This window comes from Typopeltis vanoorti, chromosome 10 (assembly GCF_054136105.1).
Source record: "Typopeltis vanoorti isolate ZY-2024b chromosome 10, IOZ_Tvanoo_1.0, whole genome shotgun sequence".
NCBI lineage: Eukaryota > Metazoa > Arthropoda > Arachnida > Uropygi > Thelyphonidae > Typopeltis > Typopeltis vanoorti.
The window spans coordinates 99180296-99202249 of record NC_143558.1 but is presented as its reverse complement, the minus strand read 5'-3'; the positions used below and the strand labels follow the sequence as shown (position 1 = coordinate 99202249).

The window sequence follows — 21954 nt, the reverse complement described above, 5'->3', positions numbered from 1 at the left end:
TAAAACAAGAGCGCCCCTTCACATATCCATGTTGATTCTCACGGATAACACCACTCTCATCTGCCCAATGCTGTATATGGTCCCTCACTACTTTCTCCAAGATCTTAACAACTACTGATGACATGCAAACTGGCCTATAATTAGACACTTCCAGTCTGCTACCACTCTTATGCAATGGCACTATCTTACCTTCCTTCCATTCCATGGGCACCTTTCCCACAGCCAGACTTTCATTGAAAAACCAGGTCAAAGGCACTGTCAGTTCCCTAGCACATTCTCTCAAAACTCGTGGTGAAATACCATCCAGTTCCCACAGCTTGACCGACATCCAGAGTACTCAGTATTTGAAACACACTCTTCTCCTGTACCTCTAAACCTTGAACCTGCCCTATCCCTCTAGTATTAAAACTGACTCCTCCAGAATGAAATACTCCAATAAAGTGTTCATTGAACAATTCCAAAAGAATTTGAAAAGAATCAAAGTTGAACTTCTTTCAGATCTGAATTGCACACTCAAATATGCAATTGTTGTTTACAAAAAACACTAATGACACAGAGAGAGAGAGACTCACTGGCAAACAATGAAGAAAACACAGATTGACTCACTCAAAGTATCAGGTCTCATGATACTTTGAGGAACATGTCTCAAAATATGGAAAAAAAATTTTAGCCTGTATGCTAGAGACACAGGAAGTTTTAAAAGAATTCCATGAACAGTAGAAATCATAAAGATAATTGCAGGCTAGTAAATCAGCATATATTCTTAGTATATATACTAGTATATAGAAAAATGTAGAAAAATATATAGAAAAATGCATAAAAATGTGTTTTATTTACTAATATGTTGACCTGCAGAGTTAAATGAATGGTAATTCCATTGTATAATCCCTTGATCAGATCACATCTTGATTATTGTGGCCCGATCTTGTCAGTAAAATCTGAAGGATAAAGATTAACTTTGGAGAGGGTATACAGGTCCACAATAAAATGATATCAGAATGGTACAATGTTAGTTATAAGAATAGACTTAAGTTATTCAGAGTCAGAATGATGGAATAGAAGATGAAGAGGTGATATGATTGAGACATTTATACCTAAACCATTATGAGGTCGTTATAGGATTGACATTAGGGAATAACTTTCATATTGAAGAAGAAGGAATTTGTGAATGGAAGTAGTAAGAAAGAGTGTGAAAAGTGGGATTTTTGCATGGAGGATGGTGGTTTCACTTCCTATCAGGCAATGAAATGCCCTGTCTGATAGAGTAGCAAAAGTGTGTATGGTGAATTATCATCAAGTTTAAGGATGATACCTCCATGGAATCCAAAGATTCATCATAGTGAGATGATCTACTTTGTATCATGTAAGACCACACACAATCAGTCTTGTGATTTCATGGAAGTTATAAATAATGCTAATAATTTTTATATTAATATTGTGGGGAGTATGGAATTGTTATTGGCTTCTATGTTTATCACAGGTCACCATAGTTCATTTTTGAGGTATCTAGAATGCACTACTCTTAATTATGAGTTCATTAGACAAATATTTAACTAAAGAGTATTCCATTTCACATAAATTAATGTAATTTTTCTTCACAATATTCAGTTTCTTCAGATATTTGTTCACTTCCTAAAGAAGAAGGTCCATGCCAGGCATTAACATTACATTGGTTTTATAATAGTAAATCTGGAAGATGTCAACAGTTTTATTATGGTGGATGTGAGGGAAATGCTAACCGTTTTGAAACTCATGATGATTGTGAAAGAGCATGCTTAACATCCCATGAAGGTATATAATTATGGTATTGCCATTCCTTTTTTTTTTTCTATATAGAAAGAAACTTTAATTAGTGAGTGACATTTTTTGTGCATGGTAAGTAATTAAAACTGTTTATTATTTAAATGTTTATTATTATTATTACCACCCCAAAGACCTCATGGAGTCAAAGACTCATCTGGGAGGTCCTTTTATCACACACACACACACAGCTCATCATACCGTGTTTTAAACACATTCAAACTCTTTGCAGACACCACATTTTCAGGCAAGGCATTCCAATCATTCACAACTCTGCACAAAAAAAACTCGCCTCTCACTCCCCTACTCACACTCCTCTTTATACAGTTTACAGGGATGACCTCTGGTTCTCCCCTGAACTCCCACTAATTTCTGTAGAACTTCTCCACCATTAATTCTATAACAACCCCTTACCAACTTGTAAGGTAAGGGGTTGTTATAGGATACCTATAGGTTACATCATATCTCCCCTCTTCCACCTGTCCACCAGACTCTGTAAATTACATTTTCTCAATCTTTCCTCATACTCGACGTCAGTCTCCTTTGGACCCTTTCCAACATCTCTTCATCCTTCTGAAAACCCGGTGACCAAATCTGGGGTACAATAGTCCATGTGTGGCCTAATCAAAGCCTTATACAACGGAACAAGAATCTCCCTACTTCTACACGTCAGTGTCCTCTGCATCATTTCCAGAAGCCTTTGTGTTGTCTTCACAATTTTAGCGATGTGTCCCCTAAATTTTAGATCCTTATTCACTATCACCCCCAGATCTCTTATTTCCTCTACCTCCAACAATACATTCTCACCAAGCATAAATTCTGCATCCCATCTTTGTTTTCCAAATTTTAAAACCTTACATTTTGCAACATTGAACTTGCATCCCCATTTCCATGCCCAATCACTCAATCTATCAAGTCTTCCTGTAAGGCCACAACATCTTCACTACACTTCATGGTTCGTCACAACTTTTCATCATCTGCAAACAACTGAATATCTCCATCCAGATCTTCACCTATATCATTAATATACAAGTTAAACAGCAATGGACCTAAAACAGACCCCTGAGGCACTCCACTAGTGACTTTCCTTTTCCTGGATATCGCTCCCTCATACACAACTTGTTGATACTTATCAGATACCCAGCCTTCAATCTAATGCACTAATCTAATATCCAACCCCATCTGCTCTAGTTTGCCTATTAACTTATCATGTGGTAATCTATCAAAAGCCTTTGCAAAACCTGAGTATATTACTGTGTATATCCTTCTCCTCTGTCCAAGGAAGCAGTCACCTTACTGTAATAAGTAGATTACTGAAACATGACATCCCTTTAGCATATCCATGCTGTCCATCAAAGATAATAGCATTGTTGTCAACCCAATTCTGGATCCTAGTTCTCACAAGCTTCTTCAACAACTTAACCACAACATCTGACACACAGACAGGCCTATAGTTTGATGCTTGAGTTCAATCACCTCCTTTATGAAGTGGCACAATCTTGCTCTTTTTCCACTCCTTAGGAACTTGACTGAGTGCAAGACTCATATTAAAAAAATATGTCAAGGCAGGCGTCAACTCCCTGGCATGTTCTTTCGGAATATGTGGTGATATATTATCAAGTCCCACAGCCTTATTGACATCTAGTTTACTCAACTCCCCATACACCTCTTGCTCACCTACAGTCAGTCTCTCCTCCCCATCATCAACTGCTCTCAATCCCTCCATGAAGTCACATTCACAAGATTGAAAGATCTTTATGAACTGCTCCTTAAGTATCTCCACCACACATTCTGCATTAGCTGTCTTTATACCATTTACTCCAATCACTGTCATCCTTCCAGAATTATTCTTTGTTTTGCTGGCTACATATCGAAAGAATTCCTTAGGATTCTTTTTGGCTTCATTAGCCAACTGCTGTTCATACATCTCTTTAGCTATCATCACCAACCAAGTCATCCTCCTTGCTTGGTCTTTGTAGACCTCATGGAATTGGTTATTTCCACTTCTCTTATGCTGCCTCCACAACGCCCTTTTTCTGTGTATTGCATGCTTAATCTCTTTATTCGTCCATCTCACTCCCACCTTATTTAACCTTCTCACTCTTGGAATACACTTAGACGTTGCATCTACTAGATAGTTTTTGAAAATTCCCCGAGCTGCATTGATCTTTTTTCCAGCTAACTCCTCATTCCATGCTACACTTGCAAGCTGTCTTCTGAGCTCTTCATAATCACCCTCCCCTTGTAGTTCCACATATACCCTTTTCTCACAGAGGTCCTCACACTGCTGGCAATCACCCAGGTAATCACCTCATGATCACTCTCACCGATTGGTGGATGATTTGACACCTCATTTACAATTACATCCTCTGATGAGATGACCAAATCCAAGACCCTTAATCCTCGTGTGCCCTCTGTTACATACTGTCTGAGGTAGTTATCCCTCAAAAACTCAAGAAACTCATTTTCTTTACTTCCAGTTGCTATCTCTTTATTCCAGTCTATATTGCCATAATTAAAATCACCCTTTTCTTATTTGCTTGGCTAATTTGATTATACATTTCATTATCACCACCACCACCACCCACATTTCCTGGTCTATAACAACATCCAACCAAGTATTTGATTCCATTCATCTCTATCTCACACCATACTGTCTCAAAACCACTGGCACTGTTTCCCTCTTGCATCTCTACTTTGTATGGACATAACTCTTTCTCTGTCATCAATAGCACTTCCCCTCCCTTTTTATCCCCCCTCTGTCCTCATGAAACACATCTTCCATCTCTATTCCTGTCAGGATGTCATCCTCTTCCAACCATGTCTCACTTATCCCGACAATCTTTGGGTGAACAGATGCAATTAGTGCAACCATTTCATCTGCCTTGTTTCTTAAACTTCTAGCATTTGTATACAAACACAACAGCTCATTTCTGGATCTACAGCTAGTTTTACTGATACTACCACTCACTCGATGTGATCTCTCCGTGCTCGACTGGGGCCATTTCCCTTTCTACTTCTTCATTTTAAAACCCTTTTCAATTCCAACTGTTTCCTCTTGATCCCTGGTCATTCCATTCCTTTCCTGCCCACACATGCTCACCTCCTCTTGGAGCATCCACCTTTCTCATGCTGTGTACCCCTGTCCACCCTGAGCCTCCCCATTTCCCTGCTCCTCTTGCACACCCATTCTCTCATTTTCTATACTCATACCACTCACTTCCCCATTCATAACCACCTCTTCAATCTCTCCTGTCTTACTCTCCCGCTCTTCCACATCACTTCCCACTTGATCTCATTCATTCTCTCTATTCACTTCTCTACCTTTCAGCAGCAGTCTCTCCAAGCGACTCACACCATAACCACTCAAACTCATTCCACACATTAACAAACTGTACTCCCGTCTCCTCACACATTTCAGCCAGCATATCATTCATAATCCTTGATCTCTGCCTCATTTCACCACAGTCATACCTAGGCAACATGCTAACTACCCTTCCTGTCACACTATTCTCTTTTATCCTTTTAAGTAGCCTCCTGGTATCCATTCTGACACACTCTTTGTCCTCTCTCAAATCATTCGTAGCTATTAATACTATTAACTCTTTTGCTTGCTCCTGCCTCATATCCAATGCCTCAATCACTCTACTCATTTAGCACCTGGAAAACATGCCTTGTGCATTTTATTCTCCAGCACACCTTTAATAATGGAGTCGCCATACAACGCCACTCGCTCATCTTTCGTTAACTCTTTCATTCCATCATTATTTATTTTAATAGTTTTTACCTGAATTTTCTTAATTTCATTCTGCATTCATTTCATTTCTTGCCTCATCCAATCCAATTCAACTTCCGAATCTTGTGACACATTCTCTTTATCATTCAATCTTTCTAACTCTTGACCCCCTCTTCTCACTTTCACTCTCATTCAGCCTTCTCTGTTTCCGTACTTTCAGTCCAACATGCGTCCAACTTTTGCTATCGTTAATTCTTTTGTCGCTATCATCCATTCTTTCGATTTTTTTCACTTTTGATTTCTGTGTCACGCCATTTCTATTTTCGTTCATTCTCTCAATTTCGTTTCCTTCCACCACTCTCACCTCACTTTCGTCCCTTTTAACATCCGTTACAGTTTTCAAATCGCTATTTTTCTTTTTTACTGATTTTTTAACATTGTTTTGTCTCTCTCTTTCTCGCCATCCTTCTCTTTCAAATGTGCACCCATTTTCCCCATGACAATCTCGCTACTAACACTTTCTGTCATCAATTTCATATTTGCATTCATCAATTCCTCATTCAGGTCACACTTAGCGCACATCCTCCTTCCATCCTCACTAAATATCCACAAATCATTTATTTAATTGAAAGAATACATATAATAGACCTCACACTTAAGAAATGACTGAAATCTAAATTAAAGTCATGGAATGACAATGCCGCCTGCCATTTTTTTGCAGGTTACTAAGTCTAATAATAACGATTTCGTAGTTAAGTTTTGGCAAAAAAAATCCCCCACACTAATAAAACCAGTAGTGCACAACGTTTACAGTCTCTCTTACTCAAAAAATTACACATATATATTTAATTATTCCTAGAAAACTTATCCCAATCAGGAGCTCTTCTTATACATGTCACTGTGCTTAATACTATCCTGGAATCTCAAAAATGGTTAGTTACATAAAGATCATTTCAAAAGTTCTGCATGATGCACACACAGAACTTTTGAAATAATAATATCATGATATTATAATTTCTTCCTTCACATCATCTGTAAGCCAGACTGTAAATAAAAATATTACGCTCCCTTTCTTCTGGTATTTACTTCTGTGAAATAGTACTTGCAAATGACAATCCACAGCCTAGCTTGGCTATATCATGGAATGAGGAATTGGACAGAAAGGAGATCAATGCTGTTGTGCCCTGCTCAAGAACTATCTGACAGAGGCACTGTTACAATGGTTCTGAAGTTCAAGGGCCACATGACAAAGATTGCAGTTACAGGTCAAAGGACAACTGCATTGCTGAAAAAAAATGAACATTGGTTTGTTAAGGATAATGACGTCATTTTGCCTCTTTTCAGAGCCTTGATATGACCTCACCTAGACTATTGTGTGTTTGTGAACCTGGTTTCCATGGCAATATAGATACAGTGGAGAGAGTGAAAGGGAGAGAGAGTTCAGAAGAGTGTGGAAGATTATATTAGGACTTTGGAATGCATATGTGGAATGCTGGCTTGGTTGGCTGAGTGGTTAGCATATCTGCTCTCCAGCCAATCTCACAGTGGGCATGGATTTTTGTGATTGTCTGTGAAAATGTTAGTGGTGGTGGTGGGCAGTAGATGGCATTGGTACAGATTATTATTATTATTATTATTATTAAACAAGACCTCATGGAGTCAAAGACTCAGCTAGGAGGTCCTTTTATCTCACACACATCTCATCATACCGGGTCTTAAACACATTCAAACTCCCTGCAGACACCACACTCTCAGGCAAGGCATTCCAATCATTCACAACTCTGCACGAAAAAAACCTGCCTCTCACTCCCCTACTCACACCCTCTTTATACAGTTTCCAGGGATGACCTCTGGTTCTCCCCTGATCTCCCACTATTCGCTGTAGAACTTCTCCACCATTGATCCTATAGCAACCCCTTACCAACTTGTAGGTCTCTATCATATCTCCCCTCTTCCTTCTCTCCACTAGTCTCTGCAAATTACATCTTTTCAATCTTTCCTCATACTCGACATTCCAGAGGTCAGAAACTACCTTAGTCAGTTGCCTTTGGACCCTTTCCAACATCTCTTCATCCTTCTGAAAACCAGGTGACCAAATCTGGGCACAATAGTCCATGTGTGGCCTAATCAAAGCCTTATACAATGGAACAAGAATCTCCCTACTTCTACATGTCAGTGTCCTCCTCATCATTCCTAGAAGTCTTTGTGTTGTCTTCACAATTTTGGCGATGTGACCCCTAAATTTTAGATCCTTATCCACTATCACTCCCAGATCTCTTATTTCCTCTACTTCCAACAATATATTTTCACCAAGCATAAATTCTGCATCCCATCTTTGTTTTCCAAATTTTAAAACCTTACATTTTGCAACATTGAACTCACATCCCCATTTGCTTGCCCAATCACTCAATTTATTCAAGTCTTCTTGCAAGGCCACAACATCTTCACTACTCTTTATGGTTCGTCCCAACTTTGCATCATCCGCAAACAACTGAATATCTCCATCCAAATCTTCGCCAATATCATTAATATACAAGTTAAATAGTAATGGCCCTAAAACAGATCCCTGAGGCACTCCACTAGTGACTTTCCTTTTCCTGGATATTGCACCCCCATACACAACTTGTTGATACCTATCAGATAGCCAGTCTCCAATCCAATGCACTAATCTAATATCCAACCCCATCTGCTCTAGTTTGACTGTCAACTTATCAAGAGGCACTCTATCAAAAGCTTTTGCGAAATCCAAGTATATTACTGTGTATCCTTCTCCTCTGTCCAAGGAAGCAGTCACTTTATTGTAATAAGTAAGTAGATTACTAAAACACGACCTCCCTTTAGCAAATCCATGCTGTCCATCAAAGATTATACCATTGTTGTCAACCCAACTCTGGATCCTAGTTCTCACAAGCTTCTCCAACAACTTAACCACAACACCTGGCACACAGATAGGCCTATAGTTTGATGCTTGAGTTCGATCACCTCCTTTATGAAGTGGCACAATCTTGCCCTCCTTCCACTCTTTAGGGACTTGACCAAGTGCAAGACTCGTATTAAAAAAATATGTCAAGGCAGGTGTCAACTCTCTGGCACATTCCTTCAGAATACGTGGTGATATATTATCAAGTCCCACAGCCTTATTTACATCTAGTTTACTCAACTCCCCAAACACCTCTTGCTCACTTACAGTCAGTCTCTCCTCCCCATCATCAACTGCTCTTAATCTCTCCATGAAGTCACATTCACAAGATTGAAAGATCTTTATGAACTGCTCATTAAGTATCTCCACCACACATTCTGCAACAGCTGTCTTTATACCATTTCCTCCAATCAATGTCATCCTTCCATAATCATTCTTTCTTTTGCTGGCTACATATCGAAAGAACTCACTAGGATTCTTTTTAGCTTCATTAGCTAACTGCTGTTCATACCTCTCTTTAGCTACTCTCACCAACCAAGTCACTCTCCTTGCCTGGTCTTTGTAGAACTCATGAAATTGGTTACTTCCACTTCTCTTATGCTGCCTCCACAATGCCCTTTTTCTCTGTATTGCATGCTTAATCTCTTTATTCATCCATCTCACACCTAACTTATTTAACCTTCTCACCCGTGGTATACATTTAGACATTGCATCCACTAAATATTTTTTGAAAATCCTCCAAGCTGCATTGATCTCTTTTCCAGCTAACTCCTCATTCCATGCTACACCTGCAAGCTGTCTCCTGAGCTCTTCATAATCACCCCCCTTGTAGTTCCACATATACCCTTTTTTCACAGGGGTCCTTGCACTGCTGGCAACCACCCAAGTAATCACCTCATGGTCACTTTCGCCAATTGGTGGATGATTTGATACCTCATTGATAATTACATCCTCCAATGAGATGACCAAATCCAAGACCCTTAATCCTCTTGTGCCCTCTGTTACATACTGTCTGAGGTAGTTATCCCTCAAAAACTCAAGAAACTCATTTTCTTTACTTCCAGTTGCTATCTCTTCATTCCAATCTATATTGCCATAATTAAAATCACCCATAATGATCATCCTTTTCTTATTTGCTTGGCTTATTTGACTATACATTTCACTATCACCACCATCCACATTACCAGGTCTATAACAACATCCCACCAAGTATTTGAATCTATTCACCTCTATCTCACACCATACTGCCTCAAAACCACTGGCCCCATTTCCCCCTTGCATCTCTACCTTGTATGGACATAACTCTTTCTCTATCATCAATAGCACTCCCCCTCCCTTTTTACCCCTTCTATCCTCACGAAACACATCATACCTTTCCATCTCTATTCCTGTCAGGATGTCATCCTCATCTAACCATGTCTCACTTATTCCGACACCCATTCTCTCATTATCTATACTCATACCACTCACTTCCACATTCATTTCCACTCCTTCAATCTCTCCTGTCTTACTCTCCTGCTCTTCCACATCACTCCCCTCTCGATCTGATTCATTCTCTCTATTCACTTCTCTACCTTCCAGCAGCAGTCTCTCCAAGCGACTCACACCATAACCACTCAAATGCAGTCCATCGCTCCCATACAGCTCACTTCGTCCCTCAAACTCATTCCACACATTAACAAACTGTACTCCCATCTCCTCACACATTTCAGCATAAGATGATGATGGTAGTTGCAGTTTGCTGTGGTTGGTACATTAAGTAGTGGAGATGGAGAGTTGTAGAGTAGGTGCCCTCCCTCAATGAGATACAAGGGTGGTACATGGCCATCTGGCGGTGCATCTGACGACATCAGGTAACACTGAGATCAGTGGAGTCCAGAGGTGATAATGTTGGGTATAGAAATAATGCCATTTATATGCTTTATACTAATGCCAGGAGTATCCGGAATAAGGGATAGGAATTGGTGGTGCAGATAGCATCAGCTTGGCCAAAAATTATTGGGATCACTAAGACATGGTTGACAGAAGAGGATATAATAACAGGATAGAAGTCACTGGGTACAGCATTTTTCAGAAGGATAGGAAGGGAAAGCATGGTAATGGAATACTGATTATGATAAGTGACGACCCATAAGAGTGGACGCTGAAAAGCAGTGACACTAATAATTTTGAAAGCATATGGTGTGAGGTAGAGGTGAGCAAGAGAGGATATTTGGTGAGGTGTTGCTACAGACCTAGGAGCAAAGAGGGTGGGGACAAGGAGATGTTTAGACAGTTGAGTTTGGCAAGTGCAAGAAGAATGATTGTTATGGGAGATTTTAACTACAGTAGTATAAATTGGGGAGATGAAGATGCATGTAGCAATAAGGGAATGGAATTTCTAGAATTCTTGAGGGACAAATGTTTTAGGCAACATGTAATAAAGGGAAGAAGAGGTTCAAGAGTTTTGGATTTGGTTATAGCATCAGAAGAGTTGATAATAACTGAGATGACATCTCTCCCACCAGTTGGAGAGAGTGACCATATGGTTTTGACTTGGAAAATGAATAACATGCAGGAGTATCAAAGAGACGGGTGCGTATGTGGAATTATAAGGCAGGTGATTATAATAGTCTAAGCGTCAACTTGGGAAAGTTTCATTGAGGGAGGAATTGGAAGCCTGGGATATCATTAGTCTATGGGAAATTGAATTGTGAAAGAATATTTGTAGCAGCAATAGTAAGTTGTATACCACGAATGAAGAGGAAACAATTTGGAGTAAAGTGGATGACAAACAATATTAAACAGGAATTTCATGCGAAAAAGAAGCTATGGAAGAGATATAAGGAGACAGGTGAAGAGAAGATGCATGAAGAATATAAGACACAGGCCAGAAGAGTGACTAGTATTGTAAGGAAGGCAAAACTGGAATATCAGAGGAAATTGGCTCTAAGATCCAAAGAAAATCCTAGGGAAGTTTTTAGCTATGTGGCCAGTACGAGGAGAAATGACTGTGGAAGAATGATATTGTGGGATAAAAATGCGAATATAGTGAGTAATGCAGAGGACATAGTGGAATTGTTCAATGAACACTTTATTGGAGTATTTCATCCTGGAAGAGTCAGTTTTAATGCTAGAAGGAATGGGCAGGTTCGAGGTTTAGAGGTACAGGAGGAGAGTGTGTTTCAAATACTGAATACTCTGGATGTCAGTAAAGCTGTGGGACTGGATGGTATTTCACCATGAGTTTTGAGAGAATGTGCTAGGGAACTGACAGTGCGTTTGACCTAGCATTTCAATGAAAGTCTGGCTGTGGGAAATGTGCCCATGGAATGGAAGGAAGGTAAGATAGTGCCATTGCATAAGGGCAGTAGCAGAATGGAAGTGTCTAATTATAGTTTGTGTGTCATCATTAGTTGTTAAGATCTTCAAGAAAGTAGTGAGGGACCGTATGCAAAACTGGGCAGATGAGGGTAATGTTATCTGTGAGAATCAACATGGATTTGTGAGAGGGCGCTCTTGTTTTAGTAATATGCTAGCCTTTTATAATAAAGTTACAAGAGCAGTAAACGAGGGAAAGGCATATGCTGCCATTTTCTTAGACTTAGCGAAGGCATTTGACAGGTTGCTACATGATAAGCTGATATTTAAGTTGCAGCACATGGGTCTGGATGTCAGATTGGTCAACTGGATTCACGATTGGCTGTCCGATAGGTATCAGAGAGTTGTGTATGGTGAGGCAGTTTCAAGAAAGCAGAGGGTTACAAGTGGGGTCCCACAGGGCTCTGTACTGGGACCTACATTGTTTAACCTTTATATCAGTGACATTGTCAGTGGATTGCAAGGGGATATTCAGTTGTTTGCAGATGATGCAAAGCTGGGAAGGATTATTAGTAATAGTGCAGATGTGTTAGCCCTGTAAGAGGATGTGAATCAGCTAGATAGATGGGCAAATGAATCGCGGTGTTGGTTTAATGCAGCAAAATGTAAGATCTTGAGGTTTGGGAAACAATAATGGGATGCTGCATACTCTATGGGAGGAGTTATACTGGATGAAGTAGGGGGAGATAAGAGATCTGGGATTGATAAAAACCTGAAATTTAGGGGACATATTGCAAAGGTGGTGAAGGTAACACAGAGGATTGCTGCAATAATGAGAAGGACACTGACCTGCAGAGATAAAACAGTTATCATTCCATTATATAAGACCATGATCAGACCACACTTATACTATTGTTCTCAGATTTGGATCCCAGGATTTGAAGAGGATAAATTAACCTGTGGAAAGGGTACAAAGGCAGATAACAAAGATAGTTTCAGGATTGTACAATGTTAGTTATGAGGATCGGCTGAGGGAATGTGGACTGCAGAGTTCAGTGGATAGAAGAAGAAATTCTTCTATCCACTGTTGTTGAAAGGTGGTTACAGGGTTGACACTGAGGAGTTCTTTCGCGTAGTTGAACAGAGAGGAGTGATGACAAGAGGCCATCCCTGGAAGTTATGAAAGGAAACAGTGAGCAAGAGGGTGAGGAGTGGTTTCTTTTCGTGGAGGGTGGTTGAACCATGGAATGCATTGCCAGATGGGGTGGTGAGAGTGAGAATGATCAATGAGTTTAAGGAGTGGTATGATAGACTGTGTTTCTTGGGGGGGGGGGGGCACCTCCCCTCGATGAGTCTTGATAGACTTTGTGTTTCTTAGGAAGGACCTCCCACGATGAGTTTTTTGATTCCATGGAGGCCTGGATAATAATAATAATCTGTCATCATGGCCAAGAGTGGTACATCTGTCCATGTGCCACCCTTGTGATATAAGAACAGCACATGGACAGATACCAAAGAGTAGTATATGGTGGAGGAAATCCAGGAGAAAGAACACGATATTCTGCAGGGTTCTGTTCTTGGACCATTGCTATTTTTTTTTAACTTTAATGATACAACTTTGATAGAAGAAATGCTCTCATGGGAAACATTGAAGTGTTTGTTGAATATATATACTTGATATACTATAAAGATTAATGAAGGATATACAGAGTGCTTGCAGGATGAATTAAAGAGGCTGACAGCATGGGAAAAATATCATGGACCACTGCTATTCACTTTGTACATTAATGATACGTGAAATCAACTGAAGGAAAATATCAAGTTGTTTGCTGAAGATGTAAAGATATGTGTGAAAATTCCGGCCTGGTTGGCTGAGTAGTTAGCATATCTGCTCTCGCCAAAAGGCTGCGGCTTCAAATCCCACCATGGACATGGGTGTTTGTGATTGTCTATGAAAATGCTAGTGGTGGTGGTGGTGGGTAGGAGATGGCATTGGTGTAGATGATGATGGTAGTTGCGGTTTGCTGTAGTTGGTACATTGAGTAATGGAGATAGTTGTAAAGTGGATGCCCTCCCTCGATGAGTCTTCAGACTCCTTGGAAGTGTCATATAATAATAATAATAACAATATAATAATTGGCCATATAAAAAGAAGGTGATCCTGATGGGAGGCTTTAATCACAGGAATATAGACTGGAAGGAGGAGATAGTGTATGGGAACAAGGAGAGTAAGTTTGTGAAATTTCTGAGGATACAGAGACGAGTGACCAAGATGGTGGCAGGTCTGTGGAATGAACCTTATGAGAACAGGTTGAAGATGAAGGTTTTATTATACTTATGAGAACAGGTTGAAGATTTGTGGGTTGCAGAAATTGGTTGATAGGTGGAAAAGGGGTGATATGATGGAGACATTTTCAAATTACTGAAGGGTTTCTATAAGATTAATTCAGAAGATATTTTTGAGAATAGGACTAGTGGTGGGAGGACTAGGGGACATACATGGAAGCTGGGCAAGAGTGTGGTTAGAAGGGTGTTAGAGCTAGGTTTTTACTTGGAGAGTGGTGAATGAGTGGAATAAGCTGCCAGAGTCTGTTGTGGGTGCCATAACTGTGAATGAGTTAAAGGCGAGTTATGATAGATACTGTGTGAATGTCGAATAGTTGTTCTTGACATGATGTTAGGGCATCTCTCGATGAGTCTGTCGACTCCTTGGAGTTGCCCGTAATAATAATAAAAAAAACTTTGTTTGCTATATTTGGATAAGAATTAAACAAGGATATAATTTCTTGGCAAGTTTAATTTAAAATATAATCAAGTGAAAAAACTTTGTATAACTAACTGTGATTTTGAGTATTTGAATATTAAGTCAATATGCCTTTTCACTGCTTGTATGTGGGAAACATATAATTTTGCATTTATTCAACCTTGGTGTCACTTTTCTTCTGACCATCATAGAGAATCTTGTGTCCATCATCCCAATCCTGTAATCTCCTCCTAATCAGATTTCTCCAATATATTGACCACAAGGCATGCAGAATCAATTTCCAGTGGGTGGTGAATGAATGAAGTTAAAACATTTTCAGTATTACTTTATTACACATACCATCAGCTACTTTGCCACATTTGTCTGATGAGGGGATACACAAGTTTTTGCAAAAATCCTACTCCCATCTTCTTTCTATTCCCTTACTAATGACATTTTCTCTATACATTCCACTAACTTGCTGATAAATTTTAGCTGGGTAACATTTTTGGCATTCAAAAATTTTATTACTGACTGTATCTCTCAGAATTGCCAGATTTTTTATTTTCTTGCTGATTTTATAATGTTTATGCAAACTTATAAACTCGAACTGAGAACTGACAATATGGCTATCCTTTACATACTTCTTGCACCACTTGTATGTGTGATCAGCACATAGTTTCTGTATATACCTCATAAATTTAAATTAATCAGTTTAATTAAACTTTTGAAATGTCCAGACTAAAATTTTAAAATGTAGAAATTCTTTCCATTCTTCTAATCATCCAGGAAAGAAAATATGGATATTATAAATGATATAATATCCATGATTTGATTGCTATGACCCATTAAAGAGTGTTACTGAAGAATGAATGAAATCTAGCAAACATAAACATAGAGAAAGGTAGATGGATATTGAATGTAGGCCAAAGAGAATTTTGATTGGAAGGAAAGAGATCCATGGTAGGAAAGAGAAAATTGATATTGGATAATATTGTGGGATAACGAAAACGTTAATATTAGACCTAGTAACATGCAGAGAAAAAAAAAAAAAATGGCGGCGGCATTGTCATTCCATGATTTTAATTTGGATTTCAGTCGGTTCGTTAAGTGTGAGGTCTGTTATATGTATTCCTTCGATTACATAAATGATTTGTGGATGTTTAGTGCGGATGAAAGAAGGGTGTGTGCGAAATGTGACCTGAACGAGGAATTGATGAATGCGAATATGAAGTTGATGACAGAAAGTGCTAGTACCGATTGTGTCGCGAGTGCACGTTTGAAAGAGAAGGATGGCGAGAAGGACAGGCGAAAAAATGTTAAAAAATCAGGAAACAAGAAAGAGCGATTTGACAACCGTAACGGATGTTAAAAGGGACGAAAGTAAGGCGGAAAGAAACGAAATTGAGAGAACGAATGAAAGTAGAAATGGCGTGGTGCAGAAATCACAAGTAAAAAAAATCGAAAGAATGAATGATAGCGAAAAAAGAATGACTGATGGCGAAAGTTGGACGCATGTTGGAACGAAAGTACTGAACCAAAGAAAGATGAATGACAGTAAAAGTGAGAAGAATGATAGCGAAAGTTCGACGCATGTTAGTCCGAAAGTATGGAAACAAAGAAAGATATGTGAGAGTGAAAGTGAGAAGAATGATAGTGAAAGTTGGACGTATGTTGGACCGAAAGTACAGAAACAAAGAAGGATGAATGAGAGGGAAAGTGAGAAGAGGGGGTCGAGAGTTAGAAAGTTAGAAAGATTTAATGATAGAGTGAATGTGTCGCGAGGTTCAGAAGGTGAATTGGATTGGATGAGGCAAGAAATGAAATGGATGCGGAATGAAATTAAGAGAATTCAGGTCAAAACTATTAAAATAAATCATGATGGCATGAAAGAGTTAACAAAAGATGAGCGAGTGGCATTGTATGGCGACTCCATTATTAAAGGTGTGCTAGAGGATAAAATGCACAAGGTATGTTTTCCAGGCGGTAAAATGAGTAGAGTGATTGAGGCATTGAATATGAGGCGGGAACGAGCAAAAGAGTTAATTGTATTAATTGGTACGAATGATTTCAGAGAGAACAAAGAGCATGTCAAAATGAATGTCAGGAGACTGCTTGGAAAGATAAAGGAGAATAGTGTGACAGGAAGGGTGGTCAGTGTGTTGCCTAGGTATGATTGTGGTGAAATGAGGCGGAGAGCAAGGATTATGAATGATATTCTGGCTGAAATGTGTGAGGAGATGGGAGTACAGTTTGTTAATGTGTGGAATGAGTTTGAGGGACGAAGTGAGCTGTATGGGAGCGATGGACTGCATTTGAGTGGTTATGGTGTGAGTCGCTTGGAGAGACTGCTGCTGGAAGGTAGAGAAGTGAATAGAGAGAATGAATCAGATCGAATGGTAAGTGATGTGGAAGAGCGGGAGAGTAAGACAGGAGAGATTGAAGAGGTGGTTATGAATGGGGAAGTGAGTGGTATGAGTATAGAAAATGAGAGAATGGGTGTGCAAGAGGAGCAGGGAAACGGCGAGGCTCAGGGTGGACAGGGATACACAGCGTGAGAAAGGTGGATGCTCCAAGAGGAGGTGAGAGAATGTGTAGGCAGGAAAGTAATGGGATGATCAGGGATCAAAAGGAAACAGATGGAATTGCAAAGGGTTCTAAAATGAAGAAGCAGAAAGGGAAATGGCCTCAGTCCAGCATGGAGAGATCACATCGAGTGAGTGGTATCAGTGGAACTAGCTGTAGATCCAGAAATGAGTTGTGTTTGTATACCAATGCTAGAAGTATAAGAAACAAGGCGGATGAAATGATTGCACTAATTGCGTCTGTGCACCCAGAGATTGTCGGAATAAGTGAAACATGGTTAGATGAGGATGACATCCTGACAGGAATAGAGATGGAAAGGTATGATGTGTTTCGTGAGGATAGAAGGGGTAAAAAGGGAGGGGGAGTGCTATTGATGATAGAGAAAGAGTTATGTCCATACAAGGTATAGATGCAAGAGGGAAATGGGGCCAGTGGTTTTGAGGCAGTATGGTGTGAGATAGAGGTGAATAGAATCAAATACTTGGTGGGATGTTGTTATAGACCTGGTAATGTGGATGTTGGTGATAGTGAAATGTATAGTCAAATAAGCCAAGCAAATAAGAAAAGGGTGATCATTATGGGTGATTTTAATTATGGCAATATAGACTGGAATGAAGAGATAGCAACTGGAAGTAAAGAAAATGAGTTTCTTGAGTTTTTGAGGGATAACTACCTCAGACAGTATGTAACAGAGGGCACAAGAGGATTAAGGGTCTTGGATTTGGTCATCTCATCGGAGGATGTAATTATCAATGATGTATCAAATCATCCACCAATTGGTGAAAGTGACCATGAGGTGATTACTTGGGTGGTTGCCAGCAGTGCAAGGACCCCTGTGAAAAAAGGGTATATGTGGAACTACAAGGGGGGGGGGGGTGATTATGAAGAGCTCAGGAGACAGCTTGCAGGTGTAGAATGGAATGAGGAGTTAGCTGGAAAAGAGATCAATGCAGCTTGGGGGATTTTCAAAAAATATTTAGTGGATGCAATGTCTGAATGTATACCACGGGTGAGAAGGTTAAATAAGTTAGGTGTGAGATGGATGAATAAAGAGATTAAGCATGCAATACAGAGAAAAAGGGCATTGTGGAGGCAGCATAAGAGAAGTGGAAGTAACCAATTTCATGAGTTCTACAAAGACCAGGCAAGGAGAGTGACTTGGTTGGTGAGAGTAGCTAAAGAGAGGTATGAACAGCAGTTAGCTAATGAAGCTAAAAAGAATCCTAGGGAGTTCTTTCGATATGTAGCCAGCAAAAGAAAGAATGATTATGGAAGGATGACATTGATTGGAGGAAATGGTATAAAGACAGCTGTTGCAGAATGTGTGGTGGAGATACTTAATGAGCAGTTCATAAAGATCTTTCAATCTTGTGAATGTGACTTCATGGAGAGATTAAGAGCAGTTGATGATGGGGAGGAGAGACTGACTGTAAGTGAGCAAGAGGTGTTTGGGGAGTTGAGTACTCTAGATGTAAATAAGGCTGTGGGACTTGATAATATATCACCGCGTATTCTGAAGGAATGTGCCAGAGAGTTGACACCTGCCTTGACATATTTTTTTAATACGAGTCTTGCACTTGGTCAAGTCCCTAAAGAGTGGAAGGAGGGCAAGATTGTGCCACTTCATAAAGGAGGTGATCGAACTCAAGCATCAAACTATAGGCCTATCTGTGTGTCAGGTGTTGTGGTTAAGTTGTTGGAGAAGCTTGTGAGAACTAGGATCCAGAGTTGGGTTGACAACAATGGTATAATCTTTGATGGACAGCATGGATTTGCTAAAGGGAGGTCGTGTTTTAGTAATCTACTTACTTATTACAATAAAGTGACTGCTTCCTTGGACAGAGGAGAAGGATACACAGTAATATACTTGGATTTCGCAAAGGCTTTTGATAGAGTACCTCATGATAAGTTGACAGTCAAACTAGAGCAGATGGGGTTGGATATTAGATTAGTGCATTGGATTGGAGACTGGCTATCTGATAGGTATCAACAAGTTGTGTATGGGGGTGCAATATCCAGGAAAAGGAAAGTCACTAGTGGAGTGCCTCAGGTATCTGTTTTAGGGCCATTACTATTTAACTTGTATATTAATGATATTGGCGAAAATTTGGATGGAGATATTCAGTTGTTTGCAGATGATGCAAAGTTGGGACGAACCATAAAGAGTAGTGAAGATGTTGTGGCCTTGCAAGAAGACTTGAATAAATTGAGTGATTGGGCAAGCAAATGGGGATGTGAGTTCAATGTTGCAAAATGTAAGGTTTTAAAATTTGGAAAACAAAGATGGGATGCAGAATTTATGCTTGGTGAGAATATATTGTTGGAAGTAGAGGAAATAAGAGATCTGGGAGTGATAGTGGATAAGGATCTAAAATTTAGGGGACACATCGCCAAAATTGTGAAGACAACACAAAGACTTCTGGGAATGATGAGGAGGACACTGACATGTAGAAGTAGGGAGATTCTTGTTCCATTGTATAAGGCTTTGATTAGGCCACACATGGACTGTTGTGCCCAGATTTGGTCACCTGGTTTTCAGAAGGATGAAGAGATGTTGGAAAGGGTCCAAAGGTGACTGACTAAGGTAGTTTCTGACCTCTGGAATGTCGAGTATGAGGAAAGATTGAAAAGATGTAATTTGCAGAGTCTAGTAGAGAGAAGGAAGAGGGGAGATATGATAGAGACCTACAAGTTGGTAAGGGGTTGTTATAGGATCAATGGTGGAGAAGTTCTACAGAGAATAGTGGGAGATCAGGGGAGAACCAGAGGTCATCCCTGGAAACTGTATAAAGAGGGTGTGAGTAGGGGAGTGAGAGGCAGGTTTTTTTCGTGCAGAGTTGTGAATGATTGGAATGCCTTGCCTGAGAGTGTGGTGTCTGCAAGGAGTTTGAATGTGTTTAAGACCCGGTATGATGAGATGTGTGTGAGATAAAAGGACCTCCTAGATGAGTCTTTGACTCCATGAGGTCTTGTTTAATAATAATAATAATAATAATATAGGCATTATGCAACAATGAATACACGGTGCACAGCCTGCTGCAAATAAACTATTAGAAAATTATGTTTTATTGCCTAAATGAAGAATATGCTGTCAGGAAGAACTATTACAATCACTCCGAATTAATTTTTACCCAATAAGTCTAGAATATATCATTTAAAAAAAATATTGATGCATTGGTGATGAATTATTGATGCTACTGTTTTCATGCAAATTTGCAAAATTAAATATAAACCTATCTTACTTCATATATTCATATTGTATATGGTAGCATACTTAAGAAATCATTACAAATCCATGTGTCTCTTCACTTTCACCTCCTAAATTGTGATATAAGTAGACAAAATCTATTATGTGAGTAGAAAATTGTATGCTGAATATTAATTTAATTATTAATCAACTCAATAAAGAATGATATTTTTATGTCATGATATTATGTTTGTTTATTGCATATGTTCTTGCTGGTTTGTCTGTTGCTGATGAAATACCCTGTCACTTCTTGTATGAAAATAGCTAATTCATCTTCAGTTGAAAAGTTGTTATAAAGGTTCTTCATTTCCTTGGTGGGATTCGTATCCAGGTCTTTCCAACCAGAGGGCATTGTCAATACAGACTGTGCCACAGAGGCTCTTTTGTCAACAACAATGCCTTTTACTTTGTAAGACTGAGTTGAATTGAAGGTGAGTTAGCCGATCTCATACAGTGGTAGTAGGGGTTTTTCTCCCGGAAATGTGGGTTTTTCATCCCGCTTATAGACAAATTGGCCTTCAGAACATACGCAATTTACAGACAAAAATACTGTTGTTGGTGATGATGGGCAATAGATGGCATTGATGGTAGTAGTGTCGTAGTTGGAGAATTAAATGGCGATGGAGAGGATGAGATGTATTTAGTGAAGTAGAGTAGTGTGCCCTCCCACAATGAGTCCTTGGACTTCCTGGAGATGTTAAGTAATAATAAAAAGAATTCCATCTAGGATGCAAAAGCACCTTTATAAAGACTTTTCAGGAACTATGAGTTCAACTGAAGTAATGATATGGAGATATCATTGTTTCTCCTCCAAGAAGCTAGAAGTTTCAGTTCTGCAATATAAATCAGCCAGAAAATGCACACAGCCAACAGATCTACCTGCTATATAAGCATGCTTATATAGCAGGTAGATTTAATCATTGTATCATAGCATCAATTCAGTTCATGTGAGGTAAAGTTACTTTTTTGTGGTGGTTCTGTTACATGAAAACTTGTTCAAGAGGAGACATATTTTAGAAAAAAATGATTTTCATAGTTTATTCAATTTACAGTAAGCATGTCAATGGGAATGATAATTTTCTAACTGGCTTCAAAAGTTTGCAAAACACTTTATTATTTTTATTTTATTTTTTGTGACATCCACCCACAAAGGTTATAACCTATAGCATGCATGTTACTACTGCAGGTGCACTAAGGTTATCTTTTTTTTTCTTATTTATTTATTTTGTTTTATTTATTTTTAATATAATCTAGGACTTCTGCTCTGTAGACTAAACATGAAACTTTTCCAAGCCACTTAGGGACTCCACTAAGTAAGGCAGTGGTCTCATAAATTGTGTCATTAAATTCATCTATCAACTAAAGATATTCACAAATATTCATGCTGCAGTAAGCTTTGAACTCACAGCCTGTTGATTGGAAAGCAGATATGCTAGCCTTCTGGCCAACTAGGCTGGAATAAAAATACTAGCAGCAAAATGTATAATATGCACAGCCTTTCAAATTAATTTGTCTTCTTGAAAATTATATTTTTTCTTTCATCCTACATCTTTCTGCTGAAATTTATTTTGATTATGTCCCTGCTTCATGTTTGACATTTACGAAAAAATTTCAAACCTTTT

The 21954-nt window shown here is 39.1% G+C and overlaps 1 protein-coding gene across 3 annotated transcripts in view; it reads left to right on the top strand.

Annotated features, from left to right (window-relative positions):
- The window catches only part of LOC150102627 (papilin-like), an 843028-nt gene that overhangs the window by 640438 nt on the left and 180636 nt on the right, over positions 1–21954 (top strand). For all 3 annotated transcript variants that reach the window (XM_090399411.1, XM_090399410.1, XM_090399409.1), the window contains one exon: positions 1609–1791. In XM_090399411.1, coding sequence (XP_090255537.1) covers positions 1609–1791 — 183 coding nt within the window. The remainder of the gene's footprint in view (positions 1–1608; positions 1792–21954) is intronic.